At 42.0% G+C, this 26,085-nt stretch overlaps 2 protein-coding genes and 1 long non-coding RNA gene across 7 annotated transcripts in view; 1 reads left to right on the top strand and 2 right to left on the bottom strand.

Moving 5' to 3' along the window:
* Positions 1–26,085, bottom strand: part of LOC134505436 (uncharacterized) — a 289,243-nt gene that overhangs the window by 201,695 nt on the left and 61,463 nt on the right. The gene's annotated exons all lie outside the window — the stretch shown is intronic.
* LOC134505367 (acyl-coenzyme A synthetase ACSM3, mitochondrial-like) lies at positions 2,669–18,042 on the top strand. Of its 5 annotated transcripts, none has more exons than XM_063315044.1 (14): positions 2,669–2,723; positions 4,706–4,980; positions 6,121–6,331; positions 7,966–8,173; positions 9,574–9,717; positions 10,331–10,487; positions 11,579–11,658; positions 12,433–12,556; positions 12,930–13,010; positions 14,493–14,594; positions 15,472–15,599; positions 15,696–15,795; positions 16,792–16,911; positions 17,888–18,042. In XM_063315044.1, the coding sequence occupies exons 2-14, from the start codon at positions 4,759–4,761 to the stop codon at positions 17,972–17,974; spliced, it is 1,764 nt and encodes a 587-aa protein (XP_063171114.1). In that variant the 5' UTR covers positions 2,669–2,723; positions 4,706–4,758; the 3' UTR covers positions 17,975–18,042. The 5 variants fall into 5 exon arrangements, with proteins under 5 accessions (XP_063171114.1, XP_063171117.1, XP_063171115.1 ...); XM_063315043.1 differs by lacking the exon at positions 2,669–2,723 and adding an exon at positions 4,001–4,139 and having other exon boundaries at positions 4,702–4,980; XM_063315045.1 differs by lacking the exons at positions 2,669–2,723; positions 12,930–13,010 and adding an exon at positions 4,000–4,139 and having other exon boundaries at positions 4,702–4,980.
* On the bottom strand, positions 19,906–25,410 carry ERI2 (ERI1 exoribonuclease family member 2). The gene is made up of 8 exons (XM_063314757.1): positions 25,293–25,410; positions 25,121–25,198; positions 24,439–24,566; positions 23,776–23,923; positions 22,937–23,037; positions 21,994–22,075; positions 21,433–21,521; positions 19,906–21,286 (listed from the first exon to the last, which is right to left on the bottom strand). Exons 1-8 carry the CDS (start codon positions 25,387–25,389, stop codon positions 20,000–20,002), a joined length of 2,010 nt encoding a protein of 669 aa, XP_063170827.1. The 5' UTR covers positions 25,390–25,410; the 3' UTR covers positions 19,906–19,999.

Genomic DNA, 26,085 nt, shown 5'->3' with positions numbered 1-26,085 from the left:
CTTTCCTGGAGACACCCTGGTGCTGGCTATCACCTATAAACCCTACATGGCACAAGACTGGGCTACTTGCAGGACTGCCTCTCCCCAAGGACATCTGCCAATCCCACTTGTTCTAATAAGGTGGGCATGTTTGGATCCCTTCCATGAGTCAGTGCCACCTGAGGCACCCCTTCTCTGTAGCAATGCCTGGAATGATCATGCCCCCCAATATACGGTTGGCCCCAACCCTAACGGCCATAAAAACTTGGCTACTCCCGCAGGGATGAATACGTTCCCAATAGGAGAGTGTATGAATGTGAGTCAGGTTGCCTTCTTTTGATTATGTATTAGTTTAAATTATTATTATTATTGATTGCTATCATTATCAATAATAACTATTGATTGCTAGTTTTATCTCAATTTTTTTTTCTTGTAAGATGCCCAGAGTCCCATTGTTCAAGTAGTGGGTGGGAAAGAATATATATTCTTAAGTAAGTAAGTAGTAAAGGTAAAGGTTTCCCTTGACGTAAAGTCCAGTCGTGTCCGACTCTAGGGGGCGGTGCTCATCTCCGTTTCAAAGCCTTGGAGCCGGCGTTGTCATAGACACTTCCGGGTCATGTGGCCAGCATGACTCACGGAACGCCGTTACCTTCCCGCCGAAGCGGTACCTATTGATCTACTCACATTTGCATGTTTTCGAACTGCTTGGTGTGCAGTTGGGACGAGCAACGGGCGCTCACCCCGCCGCGCGGTTTCGAACCGCCGACCTTCCGATCGGCAGCTCAGCGGTTTAACCCGCAGCGCCACCGCGTCCCTTTTAAGTAAGTAAGTAAGTAAGTAAGTAAGTAAGTAAGTAAGTAAGTAAGTAAGTAAGTAAGTAAAAAAAGAAAGAAAGAAAGAAAGCCAACATATAAATCTATTTGTATGTTTCTAAAAAGTTATTGTCTGGGACTTCTTATCCACAGAACCTCCCCCCCCCCCCAAGGCCAATGCAGAAATGCTTTCCCAGCAGGTATCTTTATTTGTATGGGTTTTTTAAAATTTATTTCTACAATTAATGGACCTCCCTACAACTCTGGGTGGCTGACCATGAAACAGTAAAAAGAAAAAAGATAAAACAGTCAAAACCCTTTTCAAAATAAAAAGCCCTGGAAGGAAATGTTGCAGAGATGGGGAGAATGGGGGCGGAGTGGGGGTGGGGGTGGGGGAAGCTTCTGCTGAGGGTCTTAACCAGCCAGGTCTGTCCTCATGGATCCTCCCTCCACCCAGCTTCATCTTTTTCCAGATGGTTTTCCCCTCTGTAGTCGACTGATGCCTACGGGGACCGCATTTTCTTGGAAAAAATAAAGGATCAGCCTGAAAAAGGGGCAAATCTGAAAGAGGTTCATTGGGATAAAAAAAATAATTGTTTATGTTGATAACTTTGCTTTACAAAGGAACATTCAAGAGCCAAACAAAGAAAAAAATTACCAAAACGCATATTTGAATAAAAATATCTAAAAAGCATAAGAAGCGATGAGGTTAGAAGAAGTAAGTTTTTAAAAATTTATATTTATCAAGAATTTTACATACAGTAAAAGTCAAATTTAAAGAAAGAGAGAGAAAAGAAAGAAAATGACCGGTAATGCTCTGTTAATTGTGAACATACGTTAGACAACAGATGCGGTATGCTGTCCCTTAATTCTCCCTTTAAATATGAGTGTGTGTTAGTTAATAGCTGTAGTATTATTTCCTTCAATTTTTTTTCTTTCTTGATTGTACAGTTTTAGTAAATAACATTACTACTTTATTATAGTTTATTTTTTGATGGTATGTAAATATATTGAGAGCTTCTGCACCGAAGTCAAATTCCTTGTATGTCTAATCATAGATAAAGGTAAAGGTTTCCCTTGACATTAAGTCCAGTCGTGTCCGACTCTAGGGGGCGGTGCTCATCTCCGTTTCAAAGCCGAAGAGCCGGCGTTTGTCCGTAGACACTTCCGTGGTCATGTGGCCAGCATGACAGTCACAGAACGCCGTTACCTGCCCGCCAAAGCAGTACCTATTGATCTACTCACATTGGCATGTTTTCGAACTGCTAGGTTGGCAGGAGCTGGGACTAGCCACGGGAGCTCACCCCATCACGCGGATTCGAACCGCCGACCTTCCGATCGGCAAGCTCTATGTCTAATCATACTTGGCCATTAAAGCTATGCTATGCTATGCTATGCTATGCTATGCTACGCTATGCTATGCTATTCTAAAAGAAAGGAAAGAAGAACGTGCAAGAAAAGGAACTAAAAATTATGAAATGTGACTTCCATCCTTCTCTTCAACAGATAATTACAATCTTATCATCCTCCCTCCCTCTTAGATGAAGAAGCAAGGATTCAAAAGGGTTTCTGCAATCAGCCTGGGCAATAAGTGGTACCATTTGTACAGTAAAAGTTAAATGACCCAAAGAAAGAAATCTAAAGGACAGTTTTCTGGAATAAAGGACTGGCCTTTATAATAAAGGACAGGTGGTCACTGCAATTTCAGGGCCAGTGGAAGGTTGAAAATTGCTTCTGCAGCTCAGAGATGCTCGACCCAGTTTTTCCCTTGCAGCAAAAAATGCCTGCGTGGGTGTGACGTACTATGCCCTTTCCCCTTATCGTTCTGAAAAATCACATCCCTCTCGGAACGGTTGCGAGAGGCCTAAGAGAGGGCATTTGCATCGTGACTGCGTTGGAGGGTTCCAGCGAATTTTGCCTTGGCTCACGTAAGTGTTCAGCTGAGTTTCTCTTTATTCGGGTGGGATTGGCTTCTTACAGCTCCAATAAAGAGGTGGGGGCTAAAGGCAGCTTATTTTCCAATAATCCAGAAGAGGGCATCCTTTTTTAAAAAAAAATTCAGAATTGGAATGACAAGTACATGAGTAATTTCCAAGGAAGCAACAGAACAATAAATCCAGCTCTTAGTTCATTTTCAGAATTATTATTATTCCACTTTTTGTACGCATTGTGGTCTCTTTTATGCTCACAACTCTGTGGGGTAGATCAAGCTGAGGAATGCTGAGCAAGTAAAGGTCACTTGATGAACATCTGGCTGGATAGAGATTTGAACTCAGCTCCTCTGTCTTTCCAGATATACTAACTATACCACGCTCTTTAAAAACATGGGTCAGAGAGGTAGAAAGACCTTTTGTTGGCTGCAGATTACACAGCTGTTAAGAAGCTGGTTTCCCAGATGGCAATTGAACATTCTGCCTTTTTGCTTGGCCCCTTTCAGCAAATCTTACTTTTTAAATTAAAAACAACTTTCTCAATTAAGTATCATAAGCCTCAGTGCACTCTGAACTTCTGAGGCTGTCAGTAGCAAGTCCATTTCCAGTTAATGATACTCAGAAATTATAAACAATCGAATATTTAATTTTGCTTTCTGGAATGGTTTTCTGGAGACTTTCCCTGCCTGCTCCAAAAAGAACTGGAATGGTTCCTAATTCTGTTCAGATTCCTTTGGGCTTGGAGCTGAAATAGACACATTATTAGACCAGGAATTTTCCAAAAGCTTGCAAATGTTAGACACGGAATGTCCCTTTCTTCTTGTATAGGATGCCCTGGCAGTAGCGGATGTGAATCAAATCATACACTGCATTGACTTACTTCTGGATTTTGGGGTAGGGAAATTGTTACCCCATTCAAAGAGCATCTTGACTAGGTTGGGATGTCAAAGAACATTAGGAATTGCACATTGGTGGAATAAGCTGTCCCACCGACTCACAGCAAGATCCTCCAAGGGGCTTCTATAATCACGTCAATTTATTGTAGAACACTGGCCGGATCACCCTTAGACAAGTTCGCCAGTCACCATCGTGGCTCACAAAGGGTTAGAGTTCCCTGCCAAATAGCACATTCCTCAACCAGCATTGTTGCATCCAACTTGGCACAACGTCCGGTTGCTGTTTCGTCTCCTGCCTTACAATGCCAAGAGAACTGCGCCTGGATTGGTTACGTCCAGGTACAACTGCCAGGACTTTCATCAGCCAATTCCCACACCATCTCTTCTCATATTGGGAGTAACGAGGGAAGGAAGAGGAGCATGAGGTTCAGGCAGCCCTCTTACAGATCTGGATTGCAGCCTATCTTTCGTAAGAGGGTAATCCATAAGAGTATGCATAGCTACAAGCTCACTGCTCGCAGGTACTTAAATTAGAGCTTTAATAGAAGTTGTTCTTTGTTGCAAATGAGTCTGGATTGCACAGCACAAAAGTCGGGGCTGAGACTGACAAATTAATTGAGGCATGGGGTGCAAAAAGAAACATTAGTTCTGTGGATGTTGGACTACAAATCCTGTAATCCCCGAATTTGCCACCTGAGGCTGATGGGAGCGAGGGCTGTTGACAACAGGAGGTTCTCTGTTTCCACGTAATTACCGTGAAGCATGGACAGTGTAGTCCTGTACCCTCCATACTACTGGAGCAAGCTAATGGCCATGTTTGCAGGCATGCAGTTTCCTTCTCTCCTTCTTCCTTCTTTTTCTTGCAATCATCATTGCAGGCACTGAGTTTTGCGTGTTTTTAAAGCACGTTGAAGTTCTCAGTGTGAGGAAGCCAGGCAGCCTTGCTCCTCTCTCTGAGAGTCAGGGTGGGGTACAAAATAAGAAGATTAATTAAAAGCAGAAACATAAACGTAAATGGAAGGAAGTCTTCCTCTGCCCTAGAAACGCTATGAACCATCAGAATATTTCTGTTCTACATTTCAGATAGGAAGTGGCTCACAGAAAACAGACTGAAGTGAAGAACCTCTGGAAGAAAACCTCATGGCTTGTGTCCCCTTGACAATAACATGGAGGGTCCCGGCCACTAGGATTCTGCACTCTCTCTGCCTGGTTTCTTCCAGATGCTTCAGCAAAGGCAAAACAGCACTGGTGGCTCAGAATTTTACAGACTACAATTCCATTTGTGAACAATACAAGCCAGAGGTGCCAGAATACTTCAATTTTGCCAGAGATGTGGTAGACAGCTGGGCCGACTCAGAAGAGGTATTATTTTCTTCCAACTTTTACGCGTTTGATCAGCTTTAATAAACCTGGGTGAATATTCCATGTCAACAAGGGGCACAGAGCTGGCGTTTCACTGCTCCCTCCTGGCTTGCAATCCACCCCCCTCCAGTCTGCTTCCCCACTTTGCAAACCCTGTTCCCCTCCATACCACGGTGGGATTTGTACATGGCGCTAAACTTGGGGATCTCAGCATGATTCCCAAGGCCCCAATGTGTCTGCAGACAACGGGCCTCCCTGCTCGAAATGTGGAGACCTGAGTTCTAGTCCTCCCTTAGGCACGGAAGCCAGCTGGGTGACCTTGGGCCAGTCCCCCTCTCTCAGCCCTAGGAAGCAGGCAAGGGCAAACGGCTTCTGAAATCATGCCAAGGAAACAGCAGAAACTTGTCCAGGCATTCGCCAGGAGTCAACACTGACTTGAAGGCACAAATATACAGTATAACCAACCAAAGCCTTAACTTGGTCTGTTTGGTCATGGCTAGCACAGATGTGCTCATCAACAGTGGCTTAGCACATTGCACTTGTTTAAGAAGCTACGGCTGAAACCAGCCTTGGCTTTGCAAGTTGCAGGAAACAAGTAATCTCATAAGCAGAGCTCTGAATTCCAGAATTCCGTGTGTATATTCGCCATTACAAATCCGATAGAACTGTTTGTTCTACAAAAAGAAAAGATTTAGCGGCTAGCTTGGCAGCCAAAACTAACAACAATAAGTTGACAGTATATAACAAAACCCGTTTAACCCGTTTGACTCAAAAGAATTGTACTTTTCACAAGCAGTAAAAGAGGACTGCAAGGAGAACATATTAAAAGCCTTGGAGATAGAAATGTTATCCTGTGACAACACAACACCAGCATAGTACCCCATAAATGTGGCCACCAATACTGAATATATCTTATCTCTGGGACTTTGCTTCTGGCAGTTGGCATACGGGGTTAAGTGTTTGGCCTGATCCAGCCAGCGCTAGCTGTTCTTTGGACTCAACTCTTTCTGCCCCAAAGTCAGCGTCCAGGTTTGTGCACGTATCTGCCACCCAGCATTAGACCTGTGCAGAATGCTGCTGCTGCTGCAGCGGCTCTCCGGATTTGAGCAGATCCACTCACAGCAGACTTATTCCCCCCAGGAAGGAAGGCGGCCTCCCAACCCTGCCCTTTGGTGGGTCAGTGAGCAAGGAGTCCAAGTGAAGTGGAGCTTTGTGGAGCTGGCCCTGGAGTCCAAAAAGGCAGCCATGGTTCTGTCCGAGCAGGGTGGCCTGCGGAAAGGAGACCGAGTGGTGGTGATTCTCCCGCGGATTCCCGAATGGTGGCTCTTGAACCTGGCTTGTATCCGAACAGGTTAGAAGTAACGACGTCCATCCAGCAGCCTGAGTTTTGGCAGAATGAAGGGGTGGGGTCTTCTGGACATGCAACCAGAACCTGTCCCTTCCCATGCTCCGGTTATGGTTGGCATCAGCTTATACATTAAAAAAAAAACCCTTCTCACTGCTATGGGTGGTGTGTGTCTTCCTCAACCTGGGGTCCTCTACCAGAGGCCTGGGAGTTTGAGGATTCTGCGCAGAATCTCAGCTGTTCCTAGCCTTGCACTCTTCTGGACAGAGACCTCTGATGTCGCTCCTGGGGTCTGTTGCAGCCACTCTCCTGGCTTGGGAGTCACAGCCCCGAGGGCTCCCACCACCACAGGGACCACTTTGGCCTTCCCTTTCCACATCGTCTCCAGTTCCTCCTTCAGGCCCTGGGACTTCTCCAGCTTCTCATCTTCCTTATTCCTGATGTTGCTGTCACTTGGCATCACTACGTCTATCACCACCGCTGTCTTCTGGTCCTTGCCTGTTACCACGATGTCTGGCTGATTGGCCAGGACCTGCCTGTCCGTCTGGATATGGAAATCCCACAGGATCTTAGCCCTGTCATTCTCCATGACCTTCTGTGGAATTTCCTGTCTGGACTTGGGGGGTCTAGCCCATACACTGTGCATGTATAGCTCCCCCCATAGTGTATAGTGTACATATACAATGATTCACACACACACACACACACACTTGCATAATATAAATGTATGTGAATACATTTAAAATGGGTGAGATAGTTTGATCATTCGGATAGACCCATGAATGGATAGGTTGTATAATAAGACTATACTGTATAAACATCTTTTCATGGCCAATGTTTCCTAGATCCTATTGTCTTATGCCCAATTCTGGAGGGAGTTCTGTCTCTATGGGGCGTAGTGGACCGTAATATTCATCTCACAGAGATGTCAGTACAGGAAACACTAAGTAATCATCATAATAGTAGTGTTGCAAATTCCACTAATGTTCCACATTTGCTTTTAGAAAGCAAATACGATTTACAAGATTTTCATCTCCTTATTTCTTAGACGTTAAGATTCCTCTCTCACTCTCATCCTAACAAAAATATTATGAAATACGGTAGTCTAGGAGGGAGGGAGGAAGGAAGGAAGATATATGTATTCAAAGAACAAGGGAGGGAGGGAGGAATCTAGCTATATAGGAAGGAAGGAAGGAAGGAAGGAAGGAAGGAAGGAAGGAAGGAAGGAAGGAAGGATATATGTATTCAAAGAACAAGGGAGGGAGGGAGGAATCTAGCTATATAGGAAGGAAGGAAGGAAGGAAGGAAGGAAGGAAGGAAGGAAGGAAGGAAGGAAGGAAGGAAGGAAGGAAGGAAGGAAGGAAGGAAGGAAGGAAAGATATATGTATTCAAAGAACAAGGGAGGGAGGGTCTCCCTATATCTCTTAGTTGCTGACCAGGTCTCCCTCAGCTCTTCTCTGCTGTTCTTCTCCTTGTATCACAATGCTCCTCTGAGACATTTTGCATCCCCAGCCCTTTCACATTCAAAAGTTGGGGGGGGGAGGGGAGGCAGTGATTTTCCTGGAAGTGCCCAGTGTCTGAATGCCTGACACGATGAGAGGCTCACAGTGTTAGGTTCCCTAATATGTTCTCTCTGCTAGGAACCGTGCTGATTCCTGGAACAACACAGCTGACAGCAAAGGACCTTCACCACCGCTTGGAGGCCTCCAAAGCCAAATGTGTCATCACTGACCCTGCCCTGGCCCCTGTGGTGGACACGGTGGCTTCCAAATGCCCGTTCCTGGAGCTCAAGTTAATTGTATCCAAAGAACCCAGGGAAGGCTGGCTAAACTTCAGCAGTTTGTTGGAGTAAGTAAGTCAGGTTGGGAAACGGGAGTAAGAGAATGGTTCTGCAATGCAGGGAGGAGTAACTTCTTGCTTAGTCAAACACCATGCGTATCGTTTGGGGTCAGCAGCAATGTGGGGGAGCAATATTGCATACGTGGACAGGACTGGATTTAGAATTAAGTTTCAGGGATTTTTTAAATTGCACTATACTTGTTTTAGGGCATAGATTATGTCGGATGTGCGTTTCCCTTTTCCCATCTCAAAAAAGCTAAAAATTGGTGCTGTTAGTTTCTAGCAATCCTGTCCCTCAGAGATCTGTGTAACTCCCACCCTGATGATGTTCCAGAAGTTCTTAAAAACTTGGCTGTTCATCCAAGCCTTGGAGTAGGGTGGTTGTGGAGCCATGGTTGGCTGGTTGATGCGCAGACACTTTTTACTGTTTTTCCAGTTTTAAGTATAAGCTGCCCGGAGTCATTCTGAAGTCAGGCAGCCTTTAAATATAATTGACCTAAGCTAAACTAAATTAAACTAAACTAGCAATCATGGGCAGAGTAGGCTCTGAGGGTTGCAGAAAGAGGAATCAAGACCACCCACTGCTTACTCCCAAGGGAAGCCAGAAATTTGCTGCTTGGGGTGCTGGAAATAAGGGTCCAGTGAATACTAGCAGAATGGCTAAATGTCAGGCTGAGCCATAAGCAATGGCCAGAGAGAGGTGGGAGTTCACATCCTGAGTTCAAACCTGGCATTAGTCTAGAAGGTTTTTTTAGAGCTGTTCTATCCTGTCCAGGAGGATCTAACAGCCAATAAGGGCAAGCTGGGCCTGAGAAACATCAGATACCTTCAGGGGATAGGGGTGGGACTCAGTTCACATCATCCCCAGCTAGCACAGCTGGTTGTGACATATTATACTTAAGTAATGATTATGCAATGGCATTCTCTATTGACTCTTAGACATGATGAGTCAAAGGGCAATACAGCAAAATATACAATTCCCAAAGCATCCTATAGACACTTCTGAGACAGGATGGGGTGGATCCTTGTGGAGTCTCGCCACCTTTTAACGTTGGGGACTGATAAGGTTCCTTGCAGGAACAAGTTTCATAATTTAACACCACCCACTCTATTTAATACCCGCCATCTATTTTAGATATACTGTGTTTAATAACCATCAAACTAGGAAGATGTTCAGAGACTCCCATGATTCTGCTTCACTGAACAATCTCAGGTTCTACTATTTTAGGGATCTGATTGAAAAACAGAAAGACAGAGCTTGGCTGAGTGAACTAGGGAAACAATAAAGGATTGGAAATGCAGGGTGGGTAGAGAATCCATTTTCTGCATTTGCATCCCCATGACAGTTATTAGCACCAAGAAGAGTTACTGTTTGAATTTATGGTGGGCTCACGTACAATGTTCTACAGGCTCGCGTCCCCTGAGCACACTTGTGTGGCCACAAAAAGCAGTGATCCAATGGCTATATATTTCACCAGTGGTACAACAGGAGCTCCAAAAATGACTGAACATTCCCACGCTAGTCATGGAATTGGACTTGGCTTCAACGGAAGGTAGGGAAGAGTTTGTGGGTTGCTGTATGTTTCCCCCAACTGATGTAGGTCTGTTTGTCAAATTGTCCAAAGCCATGATGTGATTCATGTGGTTTTGGCATGCTGTGTTATGTGAACTCAGCCCTTCTAGCTTCTACAAACAAACCATGGCTTAAAACAACCCATGTACTCAACAGGTTCTCATAGAAATGTTTGCCCCAGTCTTGAAAAATTGAGTGTTTGTATTTTCCAATGATCCCAACCGTGGTTTATCAATTATCTATAAATCCAAAACTGCAAAATGCAATGACTCTCACCTGTGATTTGTAGATTAATTCCAAGCTGCCCTGATATTGAGGCTTAGGAATTAGCAAATTGTGGCTTGTAAGAAGCCGGTATCTCCTTGCTTCTGAAAAATGTATCATTTGCTTCTGAATTGTGATCTGAAAGGAAAGCAGAGTTGAATAAGGTTCATCAGCTTCTTTTATAATTAGGCTTCGTATTCCAATTAGATACCCCAAACCAGATATTTTAGATTTTACTCGCAAGAGCCTTGGAGTTTTACACATCTCAACAAATAACAGTAAATGCTTTCCCCTCCACAGGCAATATTTTAATATACCTTCCTGTTTAGGTATTGGCTTGATTTGACTCCTTCAGACATGATTTGGAATACATCAGACACCGGCTGGGCCAAATCAGCATGGAGCAGTGTTTTTGCCCCATGGAGCCAAGGAGCAGGCGTATTTGTGCACAGTGTGCCACGCTTTGATCCTAAACTAGTCCTTGAAGTAAGTGTCAAGTAAATTAATATTTATGTATCAGAGATTCATGTACCAGGTACACAATCAAAGCAGTAGGTTGTAAACTCATTTCTAACCATAGTTGATTAGCTTCCTTAACCACGTCTGGTGTGGTTTGCCATGGGCTGGTTGCACCTTCTGCTAGGTTTGATGATGATGACGATGCTATCCATTAAATCGTGTCCAATTCTCAGCAATTCTGCTAGGTTTGTGTTGAGCCGGTTGTGCGACCAGCCACGTGGCAAATAGTTTCAAAGAGCGCCAAGTTAATAAGTCTGTGCAAACTACATGGCTGCTAGAATATCATATTTTTAAACCTGTTAGCACAAAACCATTTTGGATACTTGAGGAAGCCAGTGCCCCTTTAGAAATCTTTATGCCACAGGATTCTGTTGTGAATTAAGCCTTCATTCTACCTTGAACCTAGTGTCTGAGTTGCATCATTTCGGACTGCAGCCTTTGTAACATCTTTATGTCCAATAATTTTCGGTTATCTATTACGGCATGCTGGTGGCTTTGAAGAGATCGGACTGTGGTCACGTCAACATAGTTAAGACATTTTTGGCATGCCCGGGCCGTTTGGTTATATTTTTCAAGGCTTTTATGTCCAGTTTGTTATTGAGAAATGTAACCTACAATCAATATGTATGTGTTTTAAAAGTGCAATGAAAATTGATGGTTCTATTAAAGTTGCATAAAACTGTCAGTCAGCAAACAGTTTGATGTATCTGCATCCCATGCCTTTCCTTCTTGTCTTGCTGAATGCTGTGATCACAAATAAATAAATATGCGTGCATATGCTGGTGATATTGCAGTAATCTAACCCACAGTGTTAATTAAACAATATTTGTAGCCACTCCAATCTGCTCTGGGCAGTGTACAATAGTTCAAAACAGAATACATTTTTTTTAGAAAAATTAAATAATAAGCACACTCAGATGTGGTGGTCACCCCAACGCAGCTACAAGCCAAAAGCTCATGTTTTAATTTGGTTCTTGAAAGCAAGGAGGGTTGAGGCTGCCCACACTTCCAAGAATATGGCATTCCATGAAATATCTCTATCTTTTCTAATTATTTAGATGTTGTCCAAGTTTCCTATAACAACTTTCTGTTCTGCGCCGACCGCTTATCGGATGCTGGTCCAACACAACTTAAGGAGGTAAAGCGGTAATTACAAACTCTAAAGTTGAGGTGTTTCAATATTGGTTCTTTTCAACCATGATTAGATGATTGGGAACAAGCTCCAGGAAGCCTCAGCTGGGTTCACACATCACATTAAGCCATACTGTGGTTGGTTTGAGTTTGGCTGAATGCAACATGTGATAACTGGTTCACATTTATGACTGTCGCAGCATCCCATGGTCACAGGATCACCATTTTTGACCTTCCCGGCCAGCTTCTGGCAAACAAAATCAGTGGGGAACCACGTGATTCACTTAACAACCACATGGTTCACTTAATGGCCATGGTCATTTGCTTAACAACCGCTGCACAACAGGTCATAAAATCAGGTCAGATTCACTTAATGACTGCTTTGCTTAGCAACCAAAATTCCCAATTGTGGTTGTTAAGTGAGGACTACCTGTAGTCTTCTCTGATCAAGAGAAGCCAATGGCCAGTATGCTAGAAGCAGAAACTTTCTAAGCATAGCGAACTTTCTACTAGCCAAATGCTTCTTTTAAAATACTGTATGTGTATTTTCATTTTAAATCCCAGATTTTGGGAGAGGGGGGATGATGTTTCCTCATATTTCAGGTCCATGTGACATCCTAAATTACAGCAGCTACAAAACCATGTTTGCTTTTTCAACCTGATTCATGCCTACCTTTGCAAAAACCAGACAGCCAACTCAGCAAGTCAACTGTTTAAACATGATAGCTAACATTTTAAAAACGGTGTCTTTCCTTCTCTGCTTTCCTTCATTTATCCCAAGTTATAAATTCCAGAGCCTCAAACACTGCGTAAGTGCTGGGGAACCCATCAATCCTGAAGTGATGGACCAATGGAAAACAGAAACTGGGCTGGACATCTATGAAGGCTACGGGCAGACGGAAACTGTAAGCTGAGCAGTTTTATCAATAGAAGACAGTCTGTTCATAAAGACTTAAGAGCTTTGAATGTTCTTTGGATGGAAAGGTGGGAGGTTGGTTAAAATCATCACCATCTTTCATGCCTTAACGCACAAAAAAGAAGACGACATAACATCCCTTTGCAAATCTAACATCTCTGATGGTAATAGGTGGAAAGGGTTGACCCATGAATTGTTGAACAAATTGTGTTCCCCGTATGCAACTGGGGTTTTTTGAGGTTCTTCCTACTGCCTCATTAATAGATATACCAGATAGTGAACACATATTCCCCCATCCCACCTGAAAGATTTCTGCAGAATTTGCTTCTCAGCCGTGCTTTACTTTCCATCATTGGAATTAGGTGCTGGTTTGTGGAACTTTCAAGGATATGAAAATCAAACCAGGTTCTATGGGGAAACCATCACCGGTCTATGATACTCAGGTACTGTTATCTATTAACAATGCCAGGGAAAGGCAGCCGGGGTGGGGGTGGGGAATTAGTAAAGACTGAGTCCAGTTTTATCTTCCCCCTGTCCCTGTTGTTCATACACTTGCTTCTCTCTGGACCTATCTATATACTACTAAAACTCTAGTGTCTGTTTGATACTTTGTAACTGTTAACTGGGCAAAACAGTGTACTGTAGGGCAACAATTTTTGAACCAAGGTACCCCAAATGGGCTCACTTACAGAATGTGTCCAAAATCTGGGATCCATGACTCCCATGGAATAGAAATTTGGCAAATTTTGTAAAACATTCTATGACACAATACAAAATGTCATAAAACATTTCCTGTGGTCAACTCCTGATCTTTGACTGGGCTATACAGTTCAACATTGGCTACTTTCAAGGCAGATACATCTCTCCCCGAATTTTTAAGAACTTTTCCAGTACATTAGAAGCTCTGCCATTGTTGAAGGCATTGAGGAATCTGTTAAGGAAATATCTCTGAAACGATGACCCAACGGGTCACGGGTTGTCTAGTATACACATAAAGGCGTAGCTGCAAATCAAGATATGTAACAATAGATATGGAGTTTCATACAAGGGAGGTCCTTTTCTAAGGCATAACATCTAACCCTGCAATTTACCATTGAGATCTTATTTGTTCTCCAGAATTTTGCATGCTGCCTCATTTATGTCCAGGAGAGCAGAAGATCCAGATTGATACTCCTTTAAACAGGATTACAAACCCGCATCAGATGCAGGCTCTAAGTTAAAGTCTTGGGCTGAATTATTATATGAGGAAAGCAAAAGATCAAAGAAAGGGAAATAAATTTAAGGAGCAGATTGTTTCAGCTCAAATCCAAGTATTAACAAATTGTAGATCAGTAACCTCTTAGGGACGCGGTGGCGCTGCGGGTTAAACCGCTGAGCTGCCGATCGGAAGGTCGGCGGTTCGAAACTGCGCGGCGGGGTGAGCTCCCATTGCTAGTCCCAGCTCCTGCTCACCTAGCAGTTCGAAAACATGCAAACGTGAGTAGATCAATAGGTACCGCTTTGGCGGGAAGGTAACGGCGTTCCGTGTCGTCATGCTGGCCACATGACCCGGAAGTGTCTATGACAACGCCGGCTCCAAGGCTTAGAAACGGAGATGAGCACCGCCCCCTAGAGTCGGATTCGACTGGACTTTACGTCAAGGGAAACCTTTACCTTTTTAACCTCTTATTAGATTACAAAAGAATTCATATGAATCATAAGCACTTATATGGAATCAGGCCATTCATTCACTTAATCAAGATTTATTGACTTTCCAGGATCTTAAGAATGGGTCTTGGTTTTATCTAAAGATACCAGAAATTGACTGTTGGGGTTTTTGCAGACCAACCATGTGCTTAAATCTTCAGATAGTTTGTTCCACTTCCCCAGGCTCACCCTTTCCATGTAATTCTTTAATAAAGTTCATTTTCCTATTCGTATTTTAGATAATAGATGAAAACGGTAACATTTTACCTCCTGGGAAAGAAGGAGATATCGCTCTCCGAATCAAACCAACCAGACCATTTTGCCTTTTCACTCAATACACAGTAAGTATTGATCGATCATGGGAGTTACTTGTTGAGATGGGCGGCTATAGAAATCAAATAAATAAATATCAGAAAAAGGAAACGATTAAGTCATTTGAGTGTGACTTGTTTCCAGAACAGTGGGAATATTAAACCAACAGCAGACGAATGCTTAATCCAACCCTACCGTTGTGGAATAGATGTCCCACCATGGCTAGCATAAATACAAGCAGGAACTTAGAAGATAAATTTCCACCACCTTCTCAAAAAAAAGTGTTTCTCAACCTTGACAACTTTAAGATGGGTGGACTCCCAGAATTCCCCAGCCAGCAATTCCCCATGCTGGCTGGGGAATTCTGGGAGTTGAAGTCCACCCTTCCTAAAGTTGCCAAGGTTGAGAAACCCTGCTCTAGAGCATACTCTATGCATTTTATCAATGGTCCCTGTGGCAGCCAGACAAAACTCTTAACACAAGGCTGTTCTGACTACCTCATTTTGTCTTCCTTGGATTACTTGTTTTGGAAGACAGCCCTGCCTAACTATTCAGAAGCTCCCTTCTTGCACTTTGGATGTTTTCCAGTTCAACAAAAGTGAATCCACTGACTTCCTCAGTATTTCTTGCAGCAGTCTAATCTTCTTTATAATAAAAAAGCCAGAACAAATTGACATTAGTGCTGGACAGCGACTTCAGACAATTCATAAAATATTTACCCAACCATGAATTTTGGAACTGCTTACTCTTAGATATGGTAGATGCATAATATGGGTATTTATTAACCACTGAAACTCATAATTAAAGTCTGCGGTCTCCTTAGAAACATTTAGTTATCTGGACCTGCACCACACTGTCTAGTGTTGGCAGATTCAAGTCATTTCTAATACCCGCTCACATATCCAGGATGATCTAGAAAGGACAGCTTCAACCATTTGTGGGAACTTCTACGTCACTGGGGACCGAGGAATTCAAGATGACGATGGTTACATCTGGTTCGTAGGGAGAGGAGATGATGTCATCAATTCCTCCGGGTAACGTTAATTCACACACGCCCCAACGGTACAACGCTTTCCTTGTAAGTGTTCTTCACAGGCCAAGTAAATTAAGCTTTTCCTTTTGTTTCAAAGATATCGCATTGGGCCATTTGAAGTGGAGAGTGCTTTGATAGAACATGACGCGGTCATTGAAGCAGCGGTAGTTAGCAGTCCAGACCCTAACCGAGGAGAGGTAAAGAAAGTTGAACTCAACACAAGTCTAAAAGTTTGCAGAATCTTTCCAACAGGTGAAGCTCAGCTATCGAGCCACTAAGGTGTGGCTGATTCCTGATCACCAGCTCTCCTTTGTGCTCAGAAGCTCCATCTTGGGCAAAATTATTCTTCAGCCACATCAGAGTTCTGTGAAGTGCTCGGCGCTGTCTGAGCTTGGTTGTTTGTTTGCAAACATTTCATTGCCCAAGCAAACAACCAAGCTCAGAGAGCACTAAGGACTCCACAGTTTGACCCTGAGCTGCAAATATTCTCTTCTATTGGAGCAGCAAAGTTCACCTTGAAACAAGCCACTGGTGTGACACTAATGCAGCGGTGCTTTGCACCTTGAACTGTGCACATGAGTGCCTGGATTCATGCAACACACTAAGCTGGAAAGCAGTTTGTATGAGTGGGGTTTTTTGTTACTCAGCATGTTACATGAATCCAGTTTTTTGCCAACTGTAGTTTATAGGTTACTATCTTGTGTGAATACACTATTTCAAGTTTATTTAATAAATCATGGTTAAGCAGACAATAGCTTAATGTATTGTGTGATCACAGCTTGGGTGTATTGTCACCTATCTGGTTCCGATCTTTCGATCTCAGCAACTGGAATTTTTTCAGTGTTACTTCTTAAGATTTGCTGACATATAACCTGAATGCCTTAACAAAGCACAGAAACTGCCCCTTTCAGAATTCTCTTAATCTCTGAAGATCTAGACAGAAAGTAGATTGCTTCAGCAAGCACGTGCTCTTTTTAGAATTCTGCAGGTCAAAAATCTATTAAAAAAGAAACATTCTCCAAAATGTGTTTTTTTTAAATCAAGCTTTTAGTGTTGGAAGGTACATGCTACAATGCCCAAGACACTTAATTTGGCATTTTCAGCTACTGCAGTACCATTAGAAATTCCCCATTTTATAATCTGCCCAAGTGTTTCAAAATTTCATCCTCTTGATCAAATTTCTTACATTCAAGGTTGTGAAAGCCTTTGTAGTTTTGGCACCTGAATACATTTCCCATGACCCGGAAGCATTGATTAAGGAGCTACAGGACCATGTCAAGATGGTCACTGCCCCATACAAGTATCCTAGAAAGGTAAGCTGTGATTTGGCCATGTGGCATCTCCTTTACCTTCCTATCTTGGATTCTTGCCTGGATTTCTTCAATTTTTTTTTTTTTACATTTTTCAAAAGCCACATTTCCCATGAGACCTTGGTAACATCATCCTTATATCCTAGTCTTACAAAGCCGAAGGTACATTTGCTTACAATAAAATTATTTTATTTACTCTCTCTCTTTCTCTCTCCTACCTCTATTGTGTCTGTTCTTAAGCTGTTAGGTTCCTGGGGAAGGGTCCTGTCAAATCTCTTCGAGAAGCATATGTGGATAACACTATATAAACCATATTTCAACCAATTACAGAGATTCCACAACACTTCCCTGCATTGGTTATTAATTAAAAAAATATTCTAGGGTCTTTAGGGAATTTTTCAGTCCCTCTGAAATCTCCAGAGCAGGCATAGAAGAAACCTGGATAGTTGAGAAGGGCCAAAAGCAATCAGCACAGTTCAGAAACCACACCACTGCTGTTGTTGAAGCTTCTTTGGCAGGTAACAATGGCTCAGTTTAAAGTCATGCTAAATTATAATTATGGCAGGCTGACAAGAGTTTGATTTGATAGTTGAACTGAAATGTTCGTTCTTTTGCCCTGTTTATGAAAAGTTGAATGCAAAAACAATATTAAAGCTTCTAAATGGCCTGAGAACAGGGCTTGGCTATAGCTTGGAAACTAGAACATGGCCTAATGCTAGCCGTGTTTTCAAGCTGTTTCTTAGCTTTGGTTAGTATAAATTACGTTTTAAGGTACTGAGTAATGTACAGATTAGGAATATGGTGGTTATTTTAACAGATGCAAGCAGAATGCCAGTTATACCCAGGAGAAAAGCTGTGTCATATGTATTTGTTCTTGTTTCAACCTGCACACTTTTGCAACCTCTGAATTCATTCCAGCCTTATGTGTCAACATGTCCTTCCTCTTTTGCCAGCCCTCATTTCTGTTCTTGCCCAATAGATGGAGTTTGTTCCACACTTGCCAAAGACAATCAGTGGGAAAATCAGAAGAAACGAATTACGCAAGAAAGAATGGGGACAAGCGTAGAATTCTTTGCCTGCTTACTTCATGAGTGATCATTCCAGGAATAAAAGCGTGTGATGTTACTCTCCAAATTTAGAAATTTGAGTCCTGCAACGTTCACAGATGCAGTCCCTCTGTTGGCTGTTTGTCAAACTATCCCTTCAGTGCTTCCTTATCAGCAGTTGAACTCTCCTTCCTGGTCCCCTCATATAAAACCTAACGCAGCCGGCCAGGTTAAGCAAAGAAAAATGCAACTCTGATTCCAGATGTCGATTTTCATTCAGAAAGAACACAGTGTACCCTGGAGAAAGACCCAAAACGGTATCTTTCACAGTCCAAAAGTTAACACCATCACAAACCTACAGGGAGCTGCATGAACCAAGCCAGATATGTAAACAATGCATAAACCAGTGCATTCTTTCTAATCCCCAAAGGAGAAAACTTGATTTGGCAGCAGAGAGATATCTTGACCAGCTCAATTAACCAACGATAGTGCAGGTTTCCAAAGCTAGTTACTGAAAATTTAGAACTGCAATTTGTTACAGTAGAAGATATAAAGATATAGCCTCCCAGCTCCAGTCCCCTTCTTCCAGAAACCAATTAAGCCATTTTAAGTACGCTAATTTGGTTTAAGCCATCTGTGAGTTACCCTGCTGTCCCCATCTTCCTAAATGATCAATGAGCCTTTAAAAAGAACAGCATTGTACTTCTTACAAAATACAGTATTACATGCTTATTTTTGGGGCCAGGGCCAACCTGGGTTAGGAAGCCTTCTCCATCCCAAAATGCACACATATGCACATCCAGTTGCAGCTCATAGCCCAGCGTCTTTCCAAGGAACCCAATGATTAAACAGGTGAAACTTGACTGCAAACCTCTTCCAGCAATGGGCTTTCTGGAACGATTGATTCCAGAATCGTGGGAATAAAGGTTAAGGTTGTTTCTTTTTTTGACCCGTAGCTTGGGTAAAAGTTAGGAAATATTAAACATTGTCTATGTGTTGAAAGAGGTGGGATTGTGCCTTTCATCATTTATCAAATAAATCAGCTCTTGACCTATGACCATACTTGAGGATCTCCACATGCAGATATAGCCCCTTTGGGGTTCATAGGTTCAACATGGCTGTCTTTCAAGCTTAGCTATCGATACTGTTGCACGTATCTTTTTCATAGTTACCTAGCAAGCTGTAAAAGTCAAGCCGTCAACAGGAAAAAGCATGGATCTAATTAGCCGTCAACTAATTACCAAATCCCAGATTAAAAAATTTCATCAATGAGAACATACCACTCCCTTATCTTTGGATGCTGAAAGCATAATCTCCATTGTATATTTTATAGCCCAGGCAGTGTTCACACCATAATCAGTGCCAGCTCCTTCTGAATTCCAGAAGGAAGATGTACGTGTCAGTCTGTTCACCGAATCTCTATGACCTCCTTACTGTGCAATGCTTCAGATACAGTTTGGAAGAGGCGCTTCACAATATCCCGGAATGTGAAAGCCGCACCTGCCTGTGACTCATTAAAGCAGCTGCATCATTTTCTGGAATCTCATGGCTGCTATGCTGTGGCAATTTGGGACAGTTAAAAAGCAAAAATACAATCCCAAAGACATCAGTTTTCTTTTGTGGGAGGTGCTGTCTTAAAACGGACAAACTTCACTTTGGTTTCTTTTGAGGGGGGGAGTTCATTTTATTTCACTTCTCAGAATCAAGAACATTTTTGAAAGAAAATTTAAAATCACGATACACGTTTTACATGTCAGTTCTTTAAAAACCAATTGCTCAGCAGCCAGGCTCACTGATTTAATAAGTAGAACATAATTTAAAAAAAAAATCAAACTTCTGAGCCTAGAACATAGAGAAAGTACACACTTAAAAGACAATTTGTGGTACTGCGTTCGGATTAGGCCAGATGCTAAATGCACCCCCAACATCTGTGATGCTTCTGCACTGCAGCTCCACGTGATTACACTTAGTAGAAAACAAAGCTGAGTCAACTTGTGAAGGTACAATAAGCCATTTCCCCAGTATAGGGCAGAAAAAGTATTGGCCTAGGTTCGCATGGAGGGCCGGAGACCCAGGCTCTTCAGCTTAACATTTCCTAGAGAGGTGCTCTGTGTTCTCAAAGGCTTCAGGCCAATAGCCCCTGAAGCCGAAGTAGGAACAGCAATTTTCTCCTTTAAAAGTGAATGTTCCCATCGAAAATAGTTGCAGCCCTTTCTAGTCCCTTCACGTTTCCTAACTGGGCAGCTGTAAAATGCTTTACCCTGATTAGGGCCACCGTTTGACACGTTTAGCTTTCTAGCTCTTCGACCACATTGGCACAACGGAGGGATCATTCTCCCAGTTTCTGCTGCCCTTAAAGACTGGTTGAAATTGCTGGAAGAGTTCAAGAGAGCAGGTGAGACGCTGCCCGGATTCGCCTTGGGCGGCAGGAAGCTGCTCGACCTTGGGCTTCCGTCCTCGTGTATTCTGAAAGGTGGTTTTTTGGTTGGAGGAAAAGATTTGGGGCTGGAGGGCTTCCTTTTGATGGCTTCAGCTGAGCACGCAAGAGGATTCCTATTTGAAGAAGCATCTGTCATTACAACAGGGAGCTTAAATGTAGAAGTATCCGAAAATTTGCTCGGAGCTCCGCCTGCATTATAAATAGTTGTATTAGGACTCTTATATATGACGGATTTTGAGAGCTCCATACTCAGAGAAGCGTCTACCCCCTTTTCAGCTCCCCAATTCATCCCATTCGATTTGGTCCTGTCCTCTCTGTCTTTGGTCACTAACGAGCTCTTACGTGGGGGATTATCCTGTGCTGGGGAGGATTCTGAATTTGGGTCATCTTCCCTTTCTGGTATTATTGCTACGTCCTCCCAGTCCGCCAACAAAGACAGACAATCCGGAGTGGAACTGATGTCAGTCTCAGAAATATTGATGGTGGAAAGAGTTGTGGGGACCAAAACTAGCCCTTGATTATGCATTGAAGGGTTTGAAATTAGTTGCCCCTTGTCACCCCAACTCTGAAGGCCTAAAGGTTTAGCGCAGGGATGCTGAAAACAGCCAAGCGGCCAGTGGAGTCTTCCTAGGGACGAGGTTAGGTTCTGTTCATTGCTGCCACGTTCGTCAGTCTTTTTCCTCTTTCTAGACCTAAGAGGTGCGTCCTCATGCAAGCCTAAGTGAACCATCTCTTGCCGTGGACCTTCCTCTTTCTTTTCGATTTCCGTAGCAACTTCGTTTTCACTTCCGTCCAAACGCGATGCTTTGACAAGACGGTTGGTTCCCAAAGGGCAACCATTGGTAGGTTTCTCACCCCAAAATCTGGCAATGGAAGTCTTTACAGGAGGCACCTAAAGAGTCCATAAACAAAGGATGTCAAGCCCAAAATGGCCTGCGTTGTTTCAAACAAGATCCCAAGTCAAAGTTCTGTCCACAAAATCTTATTGGGTCAGTGTTCATCAGTAATTTGTGCCAAGACGACACACGTGTGACTAACCTTATCTAACGATTTAGTGATTTTCATTACACACCCATCACGAACCATCTTCCAAGCAAGGCGAGCTGTATTCCGAGAATCATCCAGCCCTTGGGAAAACAGGAGGTATCATTGTGGGCAGATTAAGCGTGAAAGGACTAATAAGATTATTTGTTCTTACGGCTCACGCTGGCCTTCTGAGTTAGGCTAATAATACCTATAGCAGTTTCCAAAGCAGTTCCTTCTTCACCCCCTATTTAATTTCTACAGAGAATGAAAACTCAATTATAGAGCAGGAACTCAGGCAGGAAGATGATCTTAGGTTCGGTTCTTGATTACTTTTAGTTAAGAGATCTCATATAGAAAGACAGGCAGAATGGATTATACTGCTGGCAACGTTATACATGAAACCCAATTAATTCGCAATCAATCCCAATTAATTTTAATTCGCTTCCATACTTGCAAGTCCCTTCGGGCATAAATACAAGACCCCCCTCCCTGTTTTTCAGAGGTCCCTCATACGCCTTTGTCATATAACAAATTATCTATCTGTCTATCTATACATACCAATACCTCACTCACCAGAGTGCTCCCGTCCTTCAAAAGCAATACCCACATCTTTCAAAGCGCCATTTAAACCTTGTGGCTTCCTAGAATAAAAGTTCTGAGGAACAATAGATGGAAAAAACCTCATTAGATTTGCTGTTCTGCTCAGTTAAATATAAGTTGCTGAGGGTTCTATAGGCCAGTGTTTCTCAGCCTTGGCAACTTTAAGATGTCTGGACTACAACTCCCAGAATTCCCCAGCCAGCATGAGAAACAATGCTTTAGGCAATGCACGCAACTCAAGTTTTCACATGGGCACTTTTCCTTAGGAAGGTAAAGAACTCTATCATCTCTGAAGAAATACACATTTGTACCAATAGGCTGGTTTTGTATCATGATATAACAGAGACTTTGCCAAAAATCAAAATCAGTCGTGATCCTCCATCATGAGCAGTTGACCAGTGGCTGAGTGGCAAAGCCAAAACCGCCACAGACTAAGGCAAAGAGGCCAAGTCTGCTGCAATTAGATTATTTGTACCTAAAGCCCGCTGACTTTGCAGAAAACCTCTTATTGAAGTTTGATTTTTTTTAATTGTAATTTTATTTACCTTGCTTTATTATACCTGCAAGCAAGTAAATTTGCAAGAGGTCTTGGAAGACTCTCTCTGCTTAAGAAGGTGGCAAACATTGCAATAAATGATCCAGGATCAAATGATCGAAGGCAGTATAAACCATGATCTTTGAGTATTATGAACACCAATCAACAAGCCAACCTTGAAGGGGGAAGAGAAGTCAGAAAAAAGAGATGAAACCATATAGTGAGCAGCAAAGGAATATACCATTTTTCCTATCAACTTTGTCCCTCTAGGATTAGAAATTCTGAGCAGCTGTGTGGATTGCAGTGAAGAAATCCATAATCCTGTTTGCAAAGTATGTATATTTTCTTTTCACAATTAATACAGGAGGTAAATACTCTTACCTTGTAAGTTGCCCGTAGGTCAATCCAAGAATTTAAAGTATCAGGCTTCCGTAGCTGTTTTCTTTTACATTCATAGTGCAAACAAATTCCCAGGTCCCAGTCTGCATAAGAACAAATATTCATAAACCTTTCCAGTTTCCATATAATCCCCTCCATGGTTTTTCCTCCTCAGTGTGAAATCTTCTTTGTGTAACAGTCATGATTTATTGCAATAAAAACATGAAGACCATAAGCAAAATAAGCTACCCATTTAGCCATGTCTTGTGCAGTTCAGTTGTGAAGCGCCCATGATAATCTGTCCAAGTATACAGGGCAGTGGAAATCTAAATAAAACCTGCCAATCTGTAGGGTACAATTCTGGAATTCACAACTCCTAAACCAACAGTACTTATGACAGGAGTCAAAATTATTCATTCTACTTTTTATTGAGAATACCTATAGTTCTATTGACAGATCATGCAATGCCTACAGGGCAAAAGGATTTCTGATTCCTTCAGGCACGCTTCTCGTCTCTATCATGGTAAGAGAGCCATGAAAATAGGCAGCAAAGAGGGTAAAAGATCCAGGGGGGACACAGAAAGCAGCAGCAGGATTTTTAGGGGCACCATTTGACAGAGTAAAAAAAATTGCCAATGTTGGCTCATCCCAAAAAGCTAAGCAGAGGACACACCTGGTTAGTATTTAAATAGGAAATTCCAGAGCTGTAGGTGGAGTTAAAAAGCATCATAGAATAACCATTTCCACTTTATTACCAAGGAAACTACAAATCTTCCGCAGGCCCAGAAATGAAGAACAAGCAAACTTTATCACAGATAATATTGATAACCATTATGAATTACCTGACCATGTAACAAAGGCACATAATTTTTCTTTGGGAGCAGCACAGGTGGAACCAAAAACAATGTTTTTCTCCTTCTGGATCTTTTGAATCCATTTAGAAAATTGGGATAGGCATATATGCAGAGGAACTCCTTCGTCAACTTGATTCTTAATTAAAAAAGAAAAAGAAAAAGATCTTGTTGATAACATTCAGAGCCTAGTTTTAGATTTGGTTTTATTGACACTGATATTGATATTTCTGATTGGCCCATAAAGTCAAGTTCTCCTGGCATCATATAAGAACCAAAAAATAAAAAAATAAATGCACAAAATGGTGAAAACAACCAATATTTATAAATTTTTACTGTGATCTCCAAGGCTGCCCACTGGTACACAACCAATATGTATTAGACTCACCTTAATGAATAAAAACAAGCAGCTAAAAATAGAAAAGGAATTAAAACCATCAATTTAAAATGAATAAAAATGAAAACTTTTTCAGTGCTTTCTATGGCCTTGGAGAATCAAAGAAAAGTCATACTGTGATGATTAAAAAAACGTTAGTAGCTAGTAAGCAAATTCTCTTTGGAAGAACGTTCATCAGAAGTTAATTAAGTAGAACAAATAATGCTTCAAAACCAAATGAAACTAATAACTTTGAGCACAATCTATTGAAATTCTACCTGTTTTATTCCAGTCAGCTCAATACAAAATTCAGAGAGAGTTGGATGCTCCTGGGGCTGGACGTACATGTGAAATTCTGTCTCAATTTCTCCATTTGAGGTGTTCAAGAGAACTGCTGGAAATTCAACTATGCCAAAAAAAGAAAAAAAGAAAGAAAATCATACTAGTTCTAACAATATGTAAATCCCTAGTAAGCCGTGAAGTTCACTGATTCACCTCGGACTAATAATACACTCTCCATTTAATCTTAGCTTACATCACAGAGGTATCATTGAGACAGTGAAGGTGGAAAGAACCATGTAAGGCACATTGAATTCTTTTTAAGGAAGAGGAATAAAAATGCAAGTTATCGTGCTTGTACCAATTCAAAACTGAGCTGAACGTTTCATCAAGTTTTAAACAGTACCCTACCCTCCCAAAGATTTTACAGCAGCTTGAAGATACTTCAGATGAATGCTACATTTGCACATCTGTGCATTCCAAAGCATTTTTTGGAGATTGAATCGGCAATCTCCACACAGCACCTCTTGCTAACAGCTACTGCTAAACTGCAGCCTTCTCCAATTATACAGTAAACTCTAACAAGCTCTCTCTGTTTGCGTGAACTATGTTCAAGCTTTCTCTTTGTCTTTTTCCAATTCATGTGGAAGCAACTGTTAAAATGATTAAGACATGACTTACTTATTTCTTGATATTTTCGGACTTCCTTCCAGCAGGTAGACTCAAAGTCAATAATTATTAAGTAGTCAAACAGCTGCCCTGCAACACCCAAAAAAATCATATGATACTATCTCACTGCTACAACCTGCAAATAATAGTAACATTTGCTTTGTGAAACAAGTGGAATACTCACGCAGCTTGGGTTGATTGTAACTTTGACCACCAGGAGAGGGTTTAGAAACACTGCGAATAATGCCTAGCTGTCTATCAAACAAACATACAAAATCCATTATGCAAATGTTACAATGTCAAAACAAGGCCACATTAGGATGTCATTCAATGCCATTAGTGTTGGCATTTCTCAACCTAGGTAACTCCCAGAATTCTCAGCAGTAGCTATACTGGCTGGGGAATTCTGGGAGTTGGGAATCACTGCATTATGCAATGACCACAGTTGCAGCTGTGCCATTTAGCATAGTAAATAAGAAACACTGATTTCAATTAATCAATTCACACTTTTCCTATCTCACCCTTTTTGCTTAACCACAAATGTATATTATCCACATGTTTTAACTGGGCTTTATATAGTCTACTTCAAAATTAGAACTTATGGGATTGGAACTATGTATATGGGGTGATAGATAAAATGTCAGAGCCATCTGGCTTTTCAGAGGCATATCTGTTATCTAAGATACATGAAGCAAGCAGAATAACTAAGGCTAATAGTAATCCTTTTGCATTTTAGCTATGTAATATAAAAGCACCAAACACCTTTGTGTATTTATATGGATTCTGTTTTGCATATTCTTTTTACCGTTTTGTTAAAAAAATAGTTTTGTCATGCAAGCAGCTTTTAGGTGGCCATTGCCACACTAGTGAATGATAGCATCATTCAGCCACTGTTGTCATGATCTAAAACCTATAGTCATTCTGATATAATGCCCCAGCAATGGCTGGATGATACAGTAAGGCATCAATGCACAATA

Source organism: Candoia aspera, chromosome 14 (genome assembly GCF_035149785.1).
Source record: "Candoia aspera isolate rCanAsp1 chromosome 14, rCanAsp1.hap2, whole genome shotgun sequence".
Lineage (NCBI taxonomy): Eukaryota > Metazoa > Chordata > Lepidosauria > Squamata > Boidae > Candoia > Candoia aspera.
The sequence above is the reverse complement of the archived record's forward strand: the minus strand, read 5'-3'. Positions and strand labels throughout refer to the sequence as shown.